Here is a 19,722-nt window from a genome sequence, read left to right as displayed (position 1 = left end):
ATGCCAGCCGTGGTCTGTACTAGGAAGAAAGAAACTACTCAGTCTCTGAGAAAGAGTTCCTCGCGATTATATGGGCAATTTCGAAATTTCGCCCATACGTGTATGGAAGACCGTCAACGTTGTTACAGACCACCATGCGCTGCGTTGACTCACACATTTGAAGCACCCTACTGGCCGTCTTGGTAGGTGGAGCTTGCGCCTCCAAGAATTTGACGTTACAGTATTCTATAAATCCGGGACGAAACACTCCGACGCCGACTGCCTGTCCCGCGCCCACGTCGACCCACCACGACAGGACTCCGAAGAAGACAGCGCGTTCTTCGGAGTCGTGACTGAGAGTGACCCGGCCGCCCAGCAGCGTGCCGACCCCGATCTACGCGTCATGAACGACTACCTCCAAGGATGCAACGTCGCCGAGCCCAGGGCCTTCAAACGCAACTTACCTGCATTCAGCCTGAAAAACTCTGTCCTCGGGAAGAATTTCAGCCTCGGAACGAGAGCGAATTATCTTCTTGTCATCCCGGCAGATCTTCGTGACGAAGTTTTGGAAGCGTGCCACGACGACCCGTCTTCTGGACATCTCGGCAGAGCTCGCACAATGGGGAAAATCAAGATGAAGTACTACTGGCCCCGCCTTGCATCCGACGTCACCCACTATGTCCGGAGCTGCCGGGATTGCTAGCGACGAAAAACGTCACCGACGAGACCCGCCGGACTTCTGCAGCCGATCGCCGTCCCATCTAAGCCCTTCCAACAGATTGGACAGGACATTCTTGGCCCGTTCCCTACATCCAGATCCGAGAACAAGTGGATTGTTGTAGCGACCGACTACATGACACGCTACCCAGAGACCGCCGCTCTTCCGAGGGGTACTGCACAAGAAGTCGCTAAGTTCTTCATCAGCCAAGTTGTTCTGCGACATACAGCTCCGGAAGTCCTAATAATGGACCGCGGAACGGCCTTTACTGCGGAGCTGATGCAAGAAATATTACGCTACAGCAACACGGATCACCGAAGAACGATGGCGTGCCACCCCCAAACGAACAGACTAACAGAACGTCTGAACAAGACAATCGCGGATATGCTGTCAATGTACGTCGACGTTGAACATCAGACTTGGGACGAAGTGCTCCCGTATGTCATCTTTGCGTACAACACGGCTATCCAGGAAACTACGCAGATGACGCCGCGAGGTTGTCTACGAAAGACGACGAACTACGATGCTTGATGCCATGCTTCCGCATGCAAAAGACGGCGAACTTAACCCCGACGTACAAGGATACCTTCAGCGTGCGGAGGAGGCCCGCCAGCTCGCTTGAGTTCGTACAACGGACCAGCAGCTGGTGGATGCCGGGCATTACAACCTCCGACGCCGAGACGCCGAGTACCAGCCAGGGGATCGTGTTTGGGTTTGCACTCCCATCCATCAACGCGGACTAAGTGAGAAGCTTCTGCGTCGGTATTTAGGACTCTAGCAAATTCTACGACGTCTCGGCCAACTTACCTACGAGGTGATCCCTGATGGTGATTCCGGAACTTCACGACGACGCACGCGGCCCGAAGTCGTCCACGTGGTTCGCTTGAAACCTTACTATGCTAGATGACGGACTTTTTTTATTTTTCGGACTGTCTTTTATTTTTGCTTTTTGCTTCGGGTCGATGCACTCTTAGAGGGGGGGGGGGGGCTTATGCCGCGAACCATGTATGGGTTTGTTTATTTATTGTTTGTATTACTGCCCGGCCACGCCCGGCTCTGTTATTTGTGTCCAGAGCGAAGCGTGTCTTCCATTCGTTATGTTTATGCCGCACGGGTTATCTCCTTCAGATAAGGAGACTGTTTCGCCCAAACGTCACTAAGCCCACAATAATCTTCTTTGACCTGCAATGTTGGGAATGTAACTCGACGGTTCCAGGAACACTTGAACCGAAAGATAAAAGCCCGCAGAGCACACGCCGCGGCATTCCATTCGACGACACTGACCTGCGCAAGTCACTTTGTTGACCGCTGCTTCGCCGCCTCTGTATTCTATTCAGTTGTTAGGGGCGCAAATGTTCGCTCCAATAAACTTGTTGTTTATTCAAGACATCTGCGTCGTGTTTGGCTACGTGACAATATATACGAGGGCCCGTACTTGACCACTACTATAGCTGCTGAATGGTTACTGTCATTACTGTTTCGCAAGTCCGCTACGTTTTGGGCCGGCAGTCGCGCAGAGGAAATCTCGCAAAGTTGGGGACATAAGTCACTGCCATCTGACAGCGCGGGTTATCCCTGCTGAGCAAAATGTGCGCGCTCCTTCCCATAGACGCCTTTCTCATAGGAAGGTCGCCATTCATAGAGGCAGTCGTGTGCTGTTCAATTCTGCTTTTGTGTGCTGTACACGGCTGCGTTAACAAGATAAACAACGTTTTCTGGAGGCGATGTCGGCTTTTACCACTCCAAGTCAGTATGAGACAAATTTAAACTGGATCACATAACTGCTAATATGCAGCCGTTGCAGTGCGGTGCAAAATTGTATTTTTTTCAGCTCTCCAGCTGAAAGAGGACAAGAGGACGTGCACTAAAGGCCACCATGCTTCATATACTTGGCCTCTCTGGGCTTGTCTTGGTACACCTGGCCTTCCCGGCCCACGGTGCTCTAGTTAAAAGGTAAGCATTGTTAACCTTATTGTTAAGTCGACACTACCCGCAGAACGAAATTTTCTCTTTACTGAAAGAGCGCACGTGTGGTAACTGTCTCGGCTTCTCTTCGGCGAGAAACGATGCGTTATTTGCTCATAAATAAGTAAATACTGCAATCATCTCTCTCCCTTTTTTCGTTAGCCTTTGCGTCACAAAGTAGGAGCGAGGCACCAGTGCGGCTTAGCCGCTCTCACGTCGGCAAAGGTAGCTTTTACATCTCCAAGCCATCGCCGACCCCGTCAGCGTTTCTCTGGCCGAGGTTTCTGGCTTGGACTTTTATGATTTCTTCACAGACGGAATGAAATACTTTTGATTGCTCGAGCGGCCGGGGTGGCTGCCTATACCGTCCTCCGTGACGCCATTGTGCCGGATACGGGCGAAGCCCCTTCTGAAGCGGCAGCCACCGTTTCGAATATCATGGGCGTCGCCCCGGGCTAGCGGGGTTCAGGCAGGGGCTTTCGCCTCACCTCATCCGGCAATCACAGGAGTCTCATATTTATTTGTCTCGTCTGATTCTAGCGGGGGAAAAAACTCTCTTATCGCGGCAGCCGTGTCGAGTAGAATTCGTTGCCCGTGCCCTGACTGGCGAAACATAACAAGGGCAGAGCGACGCATGCTTTACGGATTTACACCAGCAGCTTGCGCAAACGGAAGAGCACATGGTCCGATCGGTCAGCTAACCAGCTGCAGGAAGTACTGTACATTTTACGGGCGAATAGGTTCGAACCAGGTACGGGAACACTTTATTGACAGTAAAATCCGCGGGTGGAGAACGGGAGCTTTGAAATCTGGCGGGTCGCTTAACTACCTGAGTGCACCTTGTTCATTTTGCCTCTTTTAGTGTTGGGGCTTTAGCCGCTTCCTGCCGGGGATATTGCTTGGCGAATCTCAGGCGTTCACCGTCGTAGGTTATGGCTAATTGCGCACTAATGATTTTCCAAACCCAAACTGCAAGGCTGAGTGAATAGTGAGGGAAGAAGTCTGCCTCTCTTGCTTGTTATAAAGGTTGTAGTCTGTGTTTTCTAAATAAGATGAGCTCACAGAAAGTTGCAATTTATATTTATTTTATGTGCCCAATCACTTAGCCACTGTTAATTTCAGGAAAATATCTTCGGATGCTCCTCCAATGAGCTCTCGCCCTTCACAACTCTTTTTACGCCACAAACTGCAGTACCCAAAAGCTTACGGTGCGTCGGCACCTGTTTTCCAGTTTCTGGCATTTTCTGCCTTATTAAACAACTCGAAGTTGCGAGAATGGAGTATTTATATTTGCAGCACCTTAGTATGCAATACTCTATAACTTGTTTTACCTTTAGTGTCCCTTTAGCTTGAATTTGGGCTGAACGGCACATATTACTTCCCTGAGATCGCTCACGGACTCTCTCCCATTGAAAGCAGCCGGGCCGGAACTTTCTCATGTATAGACAGGGATTCGTGGGCTTCTTTTCTCCATTCCGTAGCCCAATTAAGGGAATAAAAGCTACCCTTGTTGATATACAAACTCACTTCATAGCATCATAGTAAGGAGCCCCATAGTAGTTTGACAGGCTCTTAAAGCACAAACTAAAATTTTTTTTATTCGTGCCGATGCAGCAACCTATAAGTCGCTACAAAGGAAGACGGCATGGGATGTGCGATAAACACGCAGAATCCCGAAAAACAGTTAAAAAGTTTACTGGAATGCCGTGGCTGCAGTTACCGTACTCAAGGAAAGTGTAGGACAAGAATATTCTGGGGGCGTGCATTTATGATAGGGCAGATCTCCAGAGAGCAAGTGATTGGAGCTACGCAATGAAATTGCCACGCTGTCGATGTTGCATGTGGAATTTCTCAGCTGTTTTGCGTCAGTGTCGTGCTTATGTGTGAGCAGGCACCTTGGCTGTTCGAAACCCCTGAGTACACCTTGCGCAGGCGATGCAAACTTGCAGGCGTCAGCAGCCTATTGTAACCATTGCACTGCGGTCGACAATACAATTTCTCGCATAGACTACTCTTAAGAATGTATTTACGGGCCACAGGAAAAGCGATATTTACTTAGAGCACAAAGCACTACAAAGAATGTTTCGTGCCTTACGGGGTTTGTGGAAGGGAAAGTGTATTTGATTTTCTTGTCTTTCAAGCCAACAATATCGTGTAAGAAAGGGTTTTGGGTTACAACGGCCATTGGAAAGAACAGCCCTCTCAATCAGGCTTAGGGAAGTATTAAGGACTTCCTGGTTTGCAAAATCACGAACTCAAACCGTCAAAGAAGCAACCACCGTTTCAATCAACCAAAGAAACGTCTCCGCATCTGTGCAAAATTCCAGGTATTATTGACGCATGCGGAAGAATTGACGGGCCGCTTCCGCTAAAGCGTACGATGCTGATGTATCCTGGAGGATACAATTTCGTCTGGATGATTTCAAGCGTATGAAATAGGTGTCGGACCCAAGAGCCAGGTGAAACTAGGCATGGGAAAAATAATTCCAGGCCATCTCCACTAACGTGAAACCTGGGGAGGGGCGAAGCATGCGCTGCATAAGTGAACGCAAATGTTGTAAATCTCTGACTTGCTTCACGGCGCGCGTTCATTGGGCGTCTGAGAAGCGCCGGTTGGAGGAGCAATCGCTCGCTTGCTGAGGTGATGGCGGCCTCTCTTGGATTGAACCGGATGTAAGCAATTAGATGCGGGACAGACTGGCCGTAAGTTGTCTACGTGTGATATGCCGCAGCATGCTAAGAAGTATGCTTTACAGGAATAAACCTGGCCTTTGAAACCAATTTCGAGACAGAATTTAACAAATTTATATTAATGCCATTTAATCCGGGTTATTCCTGTATTTCCAATTCCGTTAATCATGTTATTTTATTTCGACACGGTTTTATCAATGATACCCTTGTTTTTTTTATCGTCGTTTGACAACTTGATTTACCGTGACGACATGAGACGATGACACAGGAGACGCTGACAGCCGGAGCCCTTAACGTGATTCGCCCCTAAAATAAATGGTTTTCAGTCATTCTTAGGCTAACTCTCTCACTTTCGTTTTCTAAACATTTGGTTGTACCGCGGTCTTGCTGTGTATTCGTTCCTACCGTGATTACCGATTCAAAGATCTCGAACTTTACCGTTTTGCCACACATGAACACCATCTCGCTGTCTGCATATTGCCCCTCTCGACTAAGATTGACCACAGCACAATCACAGCTTTACCGAGCCTGCAACTTTGCCCTTTAGATCCGACCGCGGCATTATCAACTTGCAGTTCATACCTCTGAAAATCTGCGCCACCGTACATACGGTGATCTCTACATCTCAGTGAGCGACTTTTGGTTCACTGTCTTGTTTATCTATCGCCTTTGATATTCTCCTCAATTGACTTTGCAGCACGGTATTTATCCCTTCTATTATTCATTACAAAAGGCTTTATTTCTTGTTGGTGTGCCAGAGCGCCTTATATCCTTGACTCATTCAAACTACGTCAAGAAGCTGCTGATATAACGCATTCACTACCTGTGGGCGGAACGCGAGGTACATGGTGCTCTTCCCACTGCGCCTCAAAACCTACACAGAATCAAAGGCTACGAACGCGCCTTATATCCTTGACTCATTCAAACTACGTCAAGAAGCTGCTGATACAACGCATTCACTACCACCAACTCCCCAAACACTAAACGTTAACGCAATACACCCACCCCCTATGCGACGCATTTACTCGAGTCCCCCTCGCGGGGAGATGGGCCCAATTTTTTTATTCCCACTACTCGGACAGATAACATTCCTTTCTTTTAGTATGGTCACACCTTTACCGAGGTTTCAGTTAGGGCTTTCTTTGGCTTTGACATCGAAGCACCAAGGAATGTTACTCCTGTCGAAAACTTCTTTTCAATTTCAGATAGCTTTTGCTCTGAGGCTTGCCTGGTGCGCTTTGATGTTCTAGAGAACTTGGGTTGCTTGACATGGGTTTCTACATGTGTGCTTGTTCTCATCATTTATGCTGTCTTGCTGAGAGTTGATGTTCTCATCATTTATGCTGTCTTGCTGAGAGTTGAGCCTCCAGATGTGGCATAAAAATATATTGTCTTCTGACTCCTCCAACAACGCAAAGCTAGTTTAATCTGGTACGGCCTGGTCGCTGTTCTAGAATTGAAAGCCTGCTGCTTTTCTCCTGTTCCCCCAATGCTCTAGCTAAATGGGCGAGCACTATTGGTTGATAGGAAAATAATGCAAGAAATTAAAAAGCAAATATTAAGACATGATTGCAAAGCAGACGACCAAAGTAGCTTACATTTTCATGACGAAATGCTGGTTCTTTAACATGCTGCGAATACAACAAGTATTTTTTACTGGTCCCTCCAGTCACTTAAAAGGTGGTAGGTATGGTAGCGGCTTGTATGCGCATTTACGTATTCAAAGCCAACTAGTGATAACTCCTCATTGGTGCCACTATGTGGACGGGAAATTATTTTGCGCTCATAAATTTTACACAGGTGCGTTCCACTTCAGCTAACATACTGCACCACAGGTAGAAGTCTTGTTTTGCGGAAAGTTCGCACATATTACGCTTCCCTGCACTGTAAGAAAAAGCCAACCACAATGACTTGCCATGCTGTGAAGTTCTTTAAGGCATGACGGATTCTATAGCTCCGTTATTCCTCCGTTATTGTAAATTTAAACGTTTCAAAAGCTTGAAATACTTTTTTGAACTGTAAAACAGTGCTGCGAATCAAGCGGAATGAGAAAATTTATCTACGAAGTCTTCAAAGTGTGGATTGTTTGCACTTGTCTACAAAAATATCTACAAGCAAATTGTGCACCAAATTACGTACTGTGCGTGCTTTAACTCCTGAGATTATTTAAGGCATTCTTTCCTTTACGCGCAACTTTCTTAGGAGCACCCTTGAATGCACCGCCAGCATTGCCGATGCGTACTGCAAACTCTGGATCCAAAGTTCAAGGAATCCGACTGGCAAATGCAAAGATGGTGCAATCGTGTGCTACATGACCTCCCGTAAGTATATATTTTTTTAATTTCCAATATCCTTAGAGACCGGAAGGGCTACAGCCCGATAGGGGGAAACGTAGTACAGAATGCAGGCAATACACGACTAGCTTTATACAAAAGACACAACGGTGCTAAAGGAACACTAATCGGATACAAGAGGAAATTGTTGAGGTAGCTCTTGTAGCACCATGGCAGGAGAACAAATAAAATATACTACGTACGTACTAAATATAGATGAACAAAAGTTTACGTGTAACGAAGGAATTTGTTCCAAGGAATTAAGTGTAGGCTCATTGTTTACACTTCAAGCCGTCATCTATCATGAACTGCAAACAACATAACAAGTATGGAAGTACTGAGGTGTTCCAATGTAGCGCGAGATTGGTTAGTTGTCACTGGTTTTTACGATAAGTAATGTTGTTTAAGTGTTTTAAATGTCCACTCCACAAAAAAGGGTCGCTTTTGTTGTCCAGTTAGGAAAGCGGCCACCGCTCTAAAGAGAAAATAAAGAATTTTAACTTGGGTCTGTAGAGCAGCAGCCTGGTCCTCTATGCTATTTATGCACCAACTGTGTTATTTACGCCCGTCGCCAGCTTAAAACAAAAGTTGCCTTTGTTGTTCCTTTCTTGGGACACATGCACTACTTGGGGGATTGACCACCAATCCAGAGCTTTCAGGGACAATGTGCCCGCTTCAGAAACTTCACGAAATTATCACTTGGAAACATAAAAGCTGAAAAATATTGTGTGGCGTGTGAAACTTGAACGTGATTGCACAGGAGTAGAACAATTGCACACCAGCTACGCAGAGCCTTTTTTTTATGGAAGCTGTGATGCGGTGCCAGTGTTCTTGCGGATTTAATTCTCCCCGTAAATAAAGAAACGAAAGCGAACAAAGAGACGGTTATACAGGGCGGTGCGCACTCTCGTATCCGGCTCCCACACATCATTTTTTTCAAATTCGTTGCTTAGTCCAATAAACACCGCCCTCCTTTCAGTTCCCGCCTTGCAGTTACCATCGACAGTAGTAAGGATTTCGTTTGATAATATTTTTACGAAAAATGCTAAGCTTCTCCCGACTAATATAATCAATAACTTTCTCCTGGCTCATATTTCCGAATACCCATCCCACGTGTTCGTTGCAACTGACGCTTCGAAAAAAGACGAGAAGGTTGGGGTGGGTATTTTCTCTCCGGCTTGAACTGCTCTTTTTCATTGCGATTACCAGATTTCATCTCAATTTTTTATGCAGAATTTCTGGCGATTCTTCTTGCAATCCTGAAACTTGATTCGGAGCATTCCCCCACACTGGGTACCTTGTGCAATATTGGTGACGGTACTGGCGATACCGCGAACCCCAACCCCCCATACTCTTGCTGTAATCTACCGTGGCTACGCGTTGTGAAATGAAGGGCAGAAACCACCAACGGTGGCCGTCGGAGCTCAGGTCAAGCTCCGGCAGATGGGCTCCCTGTCTGTTTACCAGGCAGGGAGCTTCGGGACCTCTCTTGGTATGAGGGTAACCCGACCGAAGGAAGTTCCCCCGTCCCCTGCTTCTGTACTATGCTATATGGTATTATCTAAACCCCAACCCAAACGTGATCGGCCTCCGAAAAGGGGCCGCAGTGAAGTTTCAGTCCCACCTCTTTCAACAACTGCCTTTTCAAAAAATGTGAATAACTACTCTCGTTTTCTTGTGATCGAGTCAGCTGACTCAGCAAGGCCTGTCGCTGTCAGCAAGGTCTGCCAGCAAGGCCTGTCGCCTGTCTGTATTCTTGGTTTCGAAAATCCTGCAAAACACAATAGGTGGAAAGTATCAAGCTAAAAAGCTCAGGACGGGAGAAATCCTTGTAGAACTCAATGCCGAACAACAAGCTCGCACTCTTCTTGCACAAACCCTCATCCAAGATCTGGACATCAGGGTCTCACCCCACGGGAGCCTCAACAGCTCCAAGGGTGTGATTTCTGAGAAAGATCTTCTTACGGAAACAGATGCTGACCTTCTTGAAGGTTTAAAGGATCATGGCGTCACAGCTGTGCGCCGCATCACGATGCGCAGGGACGATACCATAATCCGAACGAAACATATTATCCTGACCTTTAACCGGTCCTCGCTTCCGGAAAATATCAACGCAAGCTTCATTCGATGCTCCCTTCGTTCTTACATTCCGAACCCGCGCAGCTGGTTCAAGTGCCAGCGGTTCGGGCACAGTACAACCTCTTGCCGCGGCAAAACAACGTGTGCGAAATGCGCCGCGCAGGACCCCCCACCGACAAATGTAATTCTGACATCCTCACTTGTGCAAACTGCAGGGGCCCACATGCGGCCTACTCCAGGAAATGCGAAACGTTCCAAATAGAAAAGAAAATAATCAATCTCGAGGTAACAGAAAACATCACCTTCCCGACCCGCCGCGGTGGCTCAGTGGCTAAGGCGTTGCGCTGCTGAGCACGAGGTCGCGGGTTCGATTCCCGGCCGCAGCGGCCGCTTTTCTGATGGAGGCGAAAAGCAAAAACGCCCGTGTGTACGAGATTTCGGCGCACGTTAAAGATCCCCAGGTGGTCAAAATTAATCCGGAGCCCTCCACTACGGCGCGCCTCATCGCCTGCGTTGCGTCGGCGCGTTAAACCCTACAATCAATCAAAACATCACCTTCCCAGAGGCGCGAAAGAGTTTCGCCTCTTCTCCCCTTGGAAGGTATGCCGATGCAGCTCGCCAGGGGCGGAGCGGCGCCTGGTTTCCACAGGGACCCAGTTCAGCGAGTCTGACTTGGTCCTTCCCCCGCCCCCCGCTGGGTTGCTTCAGGCAGCCCAACCCGGCACCACGAAGCTTGCTCAGGCAGCAGCGGTTGTGGTGCCAACTGTCTCTGTCGGGACCGATGCCGCTCCCGCCACTGCCTCCCCGTCCTCCAGTGCGTTGGAGGGTGCCGTGGGGATGGACACCGGTGGCCGCGCATCGGGTTCCACCACCACCGAACCGCCCGTGCCACTTCTGGCGCCCCCGACGCCTGTGGCCGTGGCGGCTCAAACGAAGGGCTCCTGAAAGGGGACCAATTCCGTGGTGCTGGGGCCGTCGGGCACCGCTTTGATATCTGACGAGGAAATGGATGTCGGGACGTTCTTCCTGCAACGCAGCGCAAGGAGCGGCCTCCTACATCCAAGCCTACGGAAAGGCCCATATGGGTCAGTGCAGAGTAACAGAGTAACAGAGTGGAGAGTAACAGAGTGGAGAGTAACAGAGTAACAGAGTGCAGAGTAACAGCCCCGAACGACGACACATGAACACACACACACACACACACACACACACACACACACACACACACACACAAACACACGCGCGCGCACATACACACACACACGCGCGCGCACATACACACACACACGCGCGCACATACACACACACACACGTACACGCACACGCACACGCACGCGCACGCGCACGCACACGCGCACGCACACGCGCACGCACACGCGCACGCACACGCGCACGCGCACGCACACGCGCACGCGCACGCACACGCACGCGCACGCGCACACGCGCACACGCGCACACGCACACACGCACACGCACGCACACACACACACAGAGGCACACGCACGCACACGCACGCACACGCCCACAGGCACACGCACACAGACACACGCACACAGACACACGCACACGCACACTCACTCACTCACACACTTCATTCTTAAACGCAAATAATGGGAACAGAAAACATAATTCAATGGAACTGCAGAGGCCTCCTTAAAAATCGTGACGATGTGTATGACATGCTGCATACCAATCAGCGAAATGTCATGTGTCTGCAGGAAACACATCAATTCCAAACTGACAAATTTCTTAAGTAGGTACATGGTATTCAGAAAGGATAGGTTGGCTGCACACACTCTTCGGGGAGTGTAGCCATAATCACCCGGAAATCCTTAGCATTCCACCCTGTCACACTGAACACTGACCTTGAGGCTGTAGCAATTCGCACAAGATTATTCAATAGATTGATAACGGTATGCTCCATGCACATTCCTCCTGATTATGCACTTTCGAGCTCTGACTTGGAGGCGCTGGTCGACCAGCGGACTAACCGTACATCCTAACAGGCGACCTCAATGCACACAAATCTCTTTGGGGCTCCTCCAGAACAGGTGCCCGAGGTCGCCTGATAGATAAATTCGTTACATCTTCAGCAGCATGCCTTTTGAACAAAACACAGCCTACATACCATAACTTAGGACACAATACATACATCTTGACTTGGCTATTGGTTCTGCAATTCTCTTTCCATGTCTTCAGAGAGAGAGAGAAGTGAACTTTATTGAAGTCTCCGGCGGAGGTAGCAGGGTGCCACGCAGGGCCCTCTTGCTACCTGACTATGTGGGGGCAGTCTTGAGTGGGGCGTGGGCACTGACCCATATGGTAGTGACCACTTCCCCACTTCACTAACGTATATAGCTAGATGCCCAAGCAGTCCATCTTCCCATAACAGGTTTAATGAATCAAAAGCAAACTGGAGTACATTTAAAGAAACATCTAAACTACACCACACATCTATAAAACACCTACACGTGAAGGAAGCTGCCCAACTCATCATGGTGCACATTCTCGACGCCTGCCAAAAGACCATTTACCAGGCCTCCAGTGCGTCCCGCAACCCACGGAGGCCCTGGTTGAACGAGGACTGTAGGCGGGCGCGAGAGGCCCAGAACAAGGCGTGCGGTGTCCTTCGCCGGTACCCCACGTCGGATAATCTCATTTGCTTTAAACGGGCAAATGATTTGGGAAGCGTGTGCGTCGTGAGGCGAAAAGGGATAGTTGGCGCGCCTTCCTCCCTTCTATCAACTCGTACACCGACACTAACAAAGTCTCGACACGAATACGCAAACTAAAAGGACAACCGACACACAGCCTGCCCCTGGTTAGCACAACAGGGGACACCTCGAAGACCAGGCTGACACGCTTGCACAAAATTTAGAACACGTGTCCAGTTCAGCACACTACCAAAACAGTTTCATAAAACACAAAACATCTGCGGAGAAGTCCCTTCGTAATAACAAGTCGCACACTTCCTACGATTCTCCTTTTTCAATTCGTGAGCTGAAGGCCGCTCTGACCACATGTAGGCCTTCAGCTCCAGAGGCAGACAAAATCACATACACAATGTTACAACACCTACACCCAGACACTCGTGAAACACTCCAACATCTATACAACAACATATGGCTTTCGGGGCACATTCCACTGTCTTGGAGGGAGGCCATAGTAGTGGCGTTCCTGAAGGAGGGGAAGGACGCTTCCTCTCCTTCCAGTTCCCGGCCCATTGCTTTGACAAGCTGCCTGTGCAAGCTTCTCGAGAAGATGATAAACAGGAGGCTGGTGTACTTTCTTGAGTACAATGATGTTGTCGAGAGTTGCCAGGCAGGCTTCAGGGCTGGGAGATCCACCAACGATCAACTGGTTGTATTGGAATCGTATCTAAAAGCTGCCTTCATTCATAAACATTATTGTATAGCAGTCTTCTTCGATATGGAAAAGCCCTATGTAATGGCCTGGCGGTACGGCATGTTGTGTGACCTCAAGTCGTTTGGTGTTTCCGGCAGCATGCTCAACACGCTCGGTAGCTACATGTCGGAAAGGACCTTCCGAGTGAGGGTTGGAAGTGCTCTTTCGAATGTATACGTGCAGGTAAATGGCGTTCCTCAAGGTGGTGTCTTGAGCTGTACACTCTTTATTGTTAAGATGAACTCTCTTCGGAAGGCATTGCCATCAACCATTTCCTGTTCTATATGTGTAAATGACGTTCAAATATCTTTTAAGTCCTGTAACTTTTCAATTTGTGGACGCCAAGTACAGCTTGGGGTGAACAAACTTGCTGGCTGGGCGGACTCAAACGGTTTTAAACTGAACCCTAGAAAGAGTACTTGTGTTGTGCTCTCCCGCAAGCGCGGGATTAAGGCGGACCCTGAGATTACCGTTCATGACGCTTCTATTCCTGTAAAAAAATTCACAGCATATCCACGGGGTGAATGATGATGAGTGGGCGGAGCTCATGAGGGGAAATCATCTCGTACGGCAGGATATTGGCGGCGGCGTCGCGCAGCTTCACGGAGCGCTTCTGCCTCGCGGGCTCGCACATCGGGATTCTGTCTGCGAGCACGCGCTGCCGCCGCCTTGCGCGCTCGCCGCTCTGCAGCATTAAGGCCGACCTCCATGCAGCGAAGTTTCTCGGCGAACTTGGCGCGGCGGACGCCGTGGTTTGACGCGCCGCTCAGTTTTCGTCCACCCCAACCTCCATGCAACGTGACCCGGCGAACGCCGCCGATGGAAGACAGGACAGGAAGTACAACGAAGTACGAGGCTGTGATTGGCTGCGGCCTCAAAATGCAGTTTGCCGCTTCCGGTCGCGTTCGCCGCCGCGCGTTCGACATCTAGCTCGCGTAGATCGCCGACGAACAGCCGTATTTTCGACGCCGGTGGCGGAGCGGCCGCCGCCGGGCGACGTTCGCCGCCTTTTCGCCTACATTTCGCTGCATGGAGGTCGGCCTTTATCCATCGGGCGACTACGAGCGCGCGCCAACAGCGAACGGATTTTATTACAATGCTCCCCGCCATCTAGTAAACAATCCAAGAACTAAACTAGAGGTAGCCACGCCATCTAGTAAACAATCCAAGCGCATCTTTTCATCATATACAAGTACCGCCATCTAGTAAACAATCCAAAAACTAAACTAGAGGTAGCCACGCCATCTAGTAAACAATCCAAGAACTAAACTTGAGGTGGCTACATACATACGTCGAGGATGGACAGACACACACCTTGAGGAGCTTTGCCCCTAAAAGAGCCCAAGTTTTTAGGTGTCATATTTGATCAAAAACTCTCGTTCATTCCACACATCAAACAACTTAAAATCAATGCCTGAAAACACTAAACATTCTCAAAGTACTCTCCCACCAATCCTATGGTGCAGACAAAGAACTCCTTCTCCGTGTCTCTACCGCCTTAGGCGGGTCTCGGTTAGACTACGGTAGTGTTGTGCATGGGTCGGCATCAAAAACAGCACTACAAATGCTTGACCCAGTGCTCCACTTGGGCCTGCGCCTTGCGTGTGGTGCGTTCCGCCCTAGCCCGGCCCGGAGTCAGTAGGCTGAAAGTAACAAATGGTGCCTGAAACATCAACGAATGTACATAGATTAATTATATGTATTTAAGGTCTCATCATTGAATAACCATCCTTTTAAACCTGTCCTCAACGATACATCTACAACTCAGCTATTCTCAAATAGTCCATCTGTTTCTTTGCCCTACTCTCTGAGGGTGAGAGAGGAAGATTCAAGAATTTCCGTTGGGTTTTTATATGTATGCACATCATCATCGTTTTCTGATTTTATACCACCATGTTATAGCAGCCTGTTTGTTGTGATGTTTCTTTTATGAAAACAGATAAAAACAGGGTTCCGAGAGCTGCGATTCTGCAGCATTTCTTGTCGCTTCAAGATAAATATAAATGTGCCGAATTCTATAGCGATGCCTCGAAAACTTCAACTACGGTCTCATGATCCGCTCACAGTCCCAACTTTAATTCTTGCAGAACCATGAATGTACACACCACTATCTTCTCAGCAGAAGCATATGGCATTCTACTCAGCGTTCAGCACATTCTTAAAAAACAAATTCCTAAGTCTGTCATCTTTACAGATTCTATGAGCGTTGTGCGTGAATTGTCTTCACAGAGACCGAGTAAAAACCACATTGTCAATCTTGTCTTTAATGCCATAATTTCTATATATGATAAAAATTTTCAACTAATCCTCTGCTGGGCTCCAGGCCATGCGGGAATCGCGGGGAATGAGACCGCGGATCAAATGGCCACCGCTGCTGCACTTGCAAACACAGTGGACATACCAACAATACCCTACATTGACCTCAAGCCACACATAAGGCAACACCTTCGCAAGACATGGCAAGCCGGCTGGAGTACACAGACAGACAACAAGTTACACATAATAAAACCACACTTAGGACAATACACTAGTGACTCACACAACAGATTCATCAAAGTTGCCCTAGCTAGATTACGGACAGGCCGCACACATGCGACACACTCCCATCTGCTCACTGGATCTCCAAAACCCCTGTGTAGCAGGTGTGGGGAGGGCCTATCCGTACATCTCGTCCTTATAACATGCAAATCACTCCACACAACAAGACGCAAGCACTTCCCTCAACTCTACAGACAACACATTCCACTACACCCAGCAGTCTTTCTAGCGGATGATCCTGTGATTCCTGTACAACGCACTTTTAGGTTTCTTAGTGACATCAAGTTTTTACACCTCATTTCCTATCACGCGTAGTTGTTTTTAAACCTTATTTCATGCCATGCACCTGCACAACCTGGCCTTTGCACCAGCCATCCTCATTGTCGTTTACTGATTTTACTTTTGTTTTGTTAAACGATTTTACAGTTTAACTTTACATTCCTTATACCTATCCACTGTTTTGGCACTCTCTGCCCTCGTTGGCCTTGCGCCATTAAACACCCACCATCACCGATTCGGCGCATTCTTCCGTAATGTTACTCACCGACTCCCTGTCCGTGTGCATGGATCTCTCCTCGGAAAGTGTACATCCTATTCTTAAAACTTTTTATTCCTGCGTCCCCATTCACGTGCGGGAGATTCGGCACGTTTGGCTGCCCAGCTACCATGGGTTAACCCTCAATGAAACCGCTGACGTATTAGCTTAAAAAGCTTTGGCTTTACCGATTGTAGAGGTTCTTCCCCCGTTTTCTTGCTTTTTGTTTACCCGTTATCGCCAATACCTGTTGAATCAAGATGCCTCTGATCACGGTGTGAACACTTCTCCTGATCTTGAACATCTCAGGTTCCGCTGGAAAGAAGTATCTGCGAAACTCCCTTGTGCGAAGTATTGCTGACTTCTTTTCGCAGTGGTGTGCCTCCACTTAATCGGTACCTATACAGGGCTAATCTGCAACCTCCCCTTGTGCCACTTTTGCCAAGAAACTTCATCCGAAGGACATTTCTTCCTTTTTTGCCGCCGATTTTCTAACCATCAGAGAACGCTGCTATAGATTACCTGCGACGTCTTGGACTGCCTTTGACTTTACCGGTGCTTTTGTCGTTTGGGGGCACTAGGCTAAGCCGGTGCTATAGGGACGTGTGCAACGCCATCCATTACTTCATTTTGGAGACAGCTCGTCTGCAGTGTTAAAAATATTCCGATTAGGCTGACTTGTACCTTGTTGTCCTACTATTCTCTCTTGGTTTTTCGCGTTTTTTCTCTATCTCTTGAACTTAGACAAAATTCTTCCTTCTGCTCCACTACTTTGCATCGCATGATTGATTGCAACAGAAAAAGAACTCTTCCATGCCAATCCCCCTAATTGGGTGTGGCCAACCCCCCTAATTGGGTATGTGCCATTTTTCGGGCCACCACCACCACCACCACCGCACTTCAAGGGAACCAGCGAGTGCGTGGCCGCTGCGCTCGGTGGAGCACAGAGGCCACGCTCTGGCCGGGTCTCTTGAAGTGCGGACTGCTCTGTAGATGGTGTGGCAGGAAAGCCAGTCGAAGTAACTTACCCCAAAAGAAAAAAAAGCAGACAGAAAGAAAGAAATACATGAAACTACAAAGTAGCAGTAAAAGAGTTAATAAGTATTTCGAGGCTTTTGCATTTATAGCACGTAAGCCGACTTAAGTTGCAAGGGCAGTTTTTTGTAGCGTGAGCTACACTTGCCGAGGTTGAGCAGATTCGCGTGCCTCCTGGAGAGCCGTGCTGCACATGCACGAGGAGCAGTGACGTCTCACGGCGCACAGCTGGCTCGCCGGAGCTGCCGCCGCCGCGATAGGAATGGATTGGCTTGGCTTGGATTGGATTGAATTGAATTTAATTGGATTAGATTAAATTGAAATGTATTGGATTGGATTGGATTGGATTGGAAATCGTTTTAGCAGCAGTAAGCATGATAATTAGCTAATCCTAGACAACCATCAAACCTTAGAATAACCAGTTGAACCTCAGCTCACGCTACGTATATCCTGGTCTGGCCGAGCTAAGCCACTAGTAATTTTTTTAACTTCTGTTGGACCATTCTGTCCACTTAACTCGAACCTATGAAGCTAATTCCCAATTTTTCGCATCCTTCGCTATGCAGCAAGATGCACGAATGCAGCAGACTGTGAAGGCGCCTGTCGCCCCCTGGCCGACAAGGACATCTTCGTGCAGCCCCAATGTATCCGCAACCAGTGTAGCTGTGAGGTGTCTGATCGTAAGTATAAATTTCACATGCTCATTTTACTGTACAGAGGGATTTACGCCTGGCTACAAGCACAGATGTATGAAAAAAAAGAGTCTACGTGACAATGTGAGCATTTTGCGCTTCCCTTATCATCACGCAATCTCCTCTGTGTTCATTAAGGGACCATGAAGCAGCGATCCCAAATTGAACAGAGGCTTCGACACCAACTTCCTGCCAAAATTTCACCAGATTTCACCAGCACTGAAAAAATGTCAGATATGACGTATTTCCGGCTATTTCACTTATTCTTACACGTCGAAAGCAAATCACTTCTTGTTGATGTTCTTTTTTCATTTTCAATGCCCTCTTACACGGGAAATAATATGTTAAAGACGTGCAACAACGATGGCCTTTTTAATCATGCAGTCGCGAAGAGTAGCCCCCAAGATAGTGTTTTCCTTTTTTATTACGGTGCCTCTTGTCCCGGAGGAGGTATATTTTAATGCCCTTTTGAACTACATTGTTAAATAGGCTTGAGAAAACTAAAATAAAATTACATATTGATATCCGCCCAGTTCCTAGTTGTCAAAACAGAATAATCGAAATACCAGGTGGTAATATTAAACGAACAGTGATCGCTCCTCTTTTTGTTATATACTTTCGCTCGCTGCATAAGGTACCAGTAGCCATAAACACTTAATAGATGTGGAGTGAAGGATACCGTGTTATTTTCTTTATGTGCTTCTGTTGTAAATCGGTGCTGCCGACTAGAAAACATTTCTTCTTGAGGTACAGAGAATTAGAAGAATACTACGGCCATGCAGGCACAGAGTTACGGTCCATTCAATCGAGTGCTCGGTGTGTTCTGCACCACGATATTAAAACACCCGCCCTTTGGGTGAGATATATTTCCTTCAAGTGATATGTGATGCAAGGGCGTAAGCATTCACTCGTTTTGTACGTCATACCAATCACGATTCTGCGAACGCGCTCGGGATGAGTGCGAAACCGCCGTACCCATGTGTTTAAATTTTTTGGCCTACGTTTTAAGGCTTTTCACTGGATACTTTTATCAGTTTTTGTGTTATACTGATGTCGTGCCCGCTGCTGCCACAGAATTCGTGTCTTCGTGAGCAATTTCGTTCAATGACATTTTTGCTGTACTTCAAGAGAATGTGAAGTTCCTATTTTCTTGTCCTTTCAATACGCTCAGAATGTACCGAGGCCAACTGCAAAGAGAGTTGTATGATTGTATTCAAAGGAAAGAGCGTTCAATCTTCGGAGTGTCTGCCAAACAACACATGCATCTGCAGCTTTTTCGACTGTAAGTATATATTTTCTTTGCCCTACACATGGTACTCTGACACAGACTTTGGCAGTAATTGCTAAAGGCATAATTGGAAACTGACTCCCGTCCCATGAGCGGTCAGCTGTCACTGCACTGCATGCTTCAATGGGGCGTTTTGTGCGGGAGTCGGTGGCGAACAAGATATCGCCATAAAAGAATGCTTTCTGTATTGTTTTCTTAATAGAGCTTGCCCGCGTGCAGCCTTCCCCTCTGTGTGTGAAACGAAACGCATTTTTTCTTCCCTTTTCTCTGGTGTAAACATAGTGCACAAGGGACAATATGTATAGTTCAGTGAGTCTATGCGGTCACATTGACACTTACGCTTTTCTGCGTTGTCAAATGAACAGTACACAGTGATGAATACGAGTACTTATGACTATGCTTGTATTGGAAGTAGGTGTGCACGGAAGTATGACCGCGGTAATATTTTCTTGCTAGCTATACGG

At 48.0% G+C, this 19,722-nt stretch overlaps 1 protein-coding gene across 1 annotated transcript in view; it reads left to right on the top strand.

Moving 5' to 3' along the window:
- Positions 1 to 19,722, top strand: part of LOC144149134 (uncharacterized) — a 36,842-nt gene that overhangs the window by 10,812 nt on the left and 6,308 nt on the right. The window contains exons 2-5 of the mRNA XM_077680672.1: positions 2,529 to 2,650; positions 7,556 to 7,674; positions 17,845 to 17,958; positions 19,142 to 19,252. Of these exons, the coding sequence (XP_077536798.1) occupies positions 2,574 to 2,650; positions 7,556 to 7,674; positions 17,845 to 17,958; positions 19,142 to 19,252 (421 nt within the window). The 5' untranslated portion in view covers positions 2,529 to 2,573. The remainder of the gene's footprint in view (positions 1 to 2,528; positions 2,651 to 7,555; positions 7,675 to 17,844; positions 17,959 to 19,141; positions 19,253 to 19,722) is intronic.

Source organism: Haemaphysalis longicornis, unplaced genomic scaffold (genome assembly GCF_048455015.1).
Source record: "Haemaphysalis longicornis isolate Haplotype H1 unplaced genomic scaffold, Haemaphysalis longicornis Haplotype H1 scaffold_8, whole genome shotgun sequence".
NCBI lineage: Eukaryota > Metazoa > Arthropoda > Arachnida > Ixodida > Ixodidae > Haemaphysalis > Haemaphysalis longicornis.
This window is presented reverse-complemented; position numbering and strand designations above follow the sequence as displayed.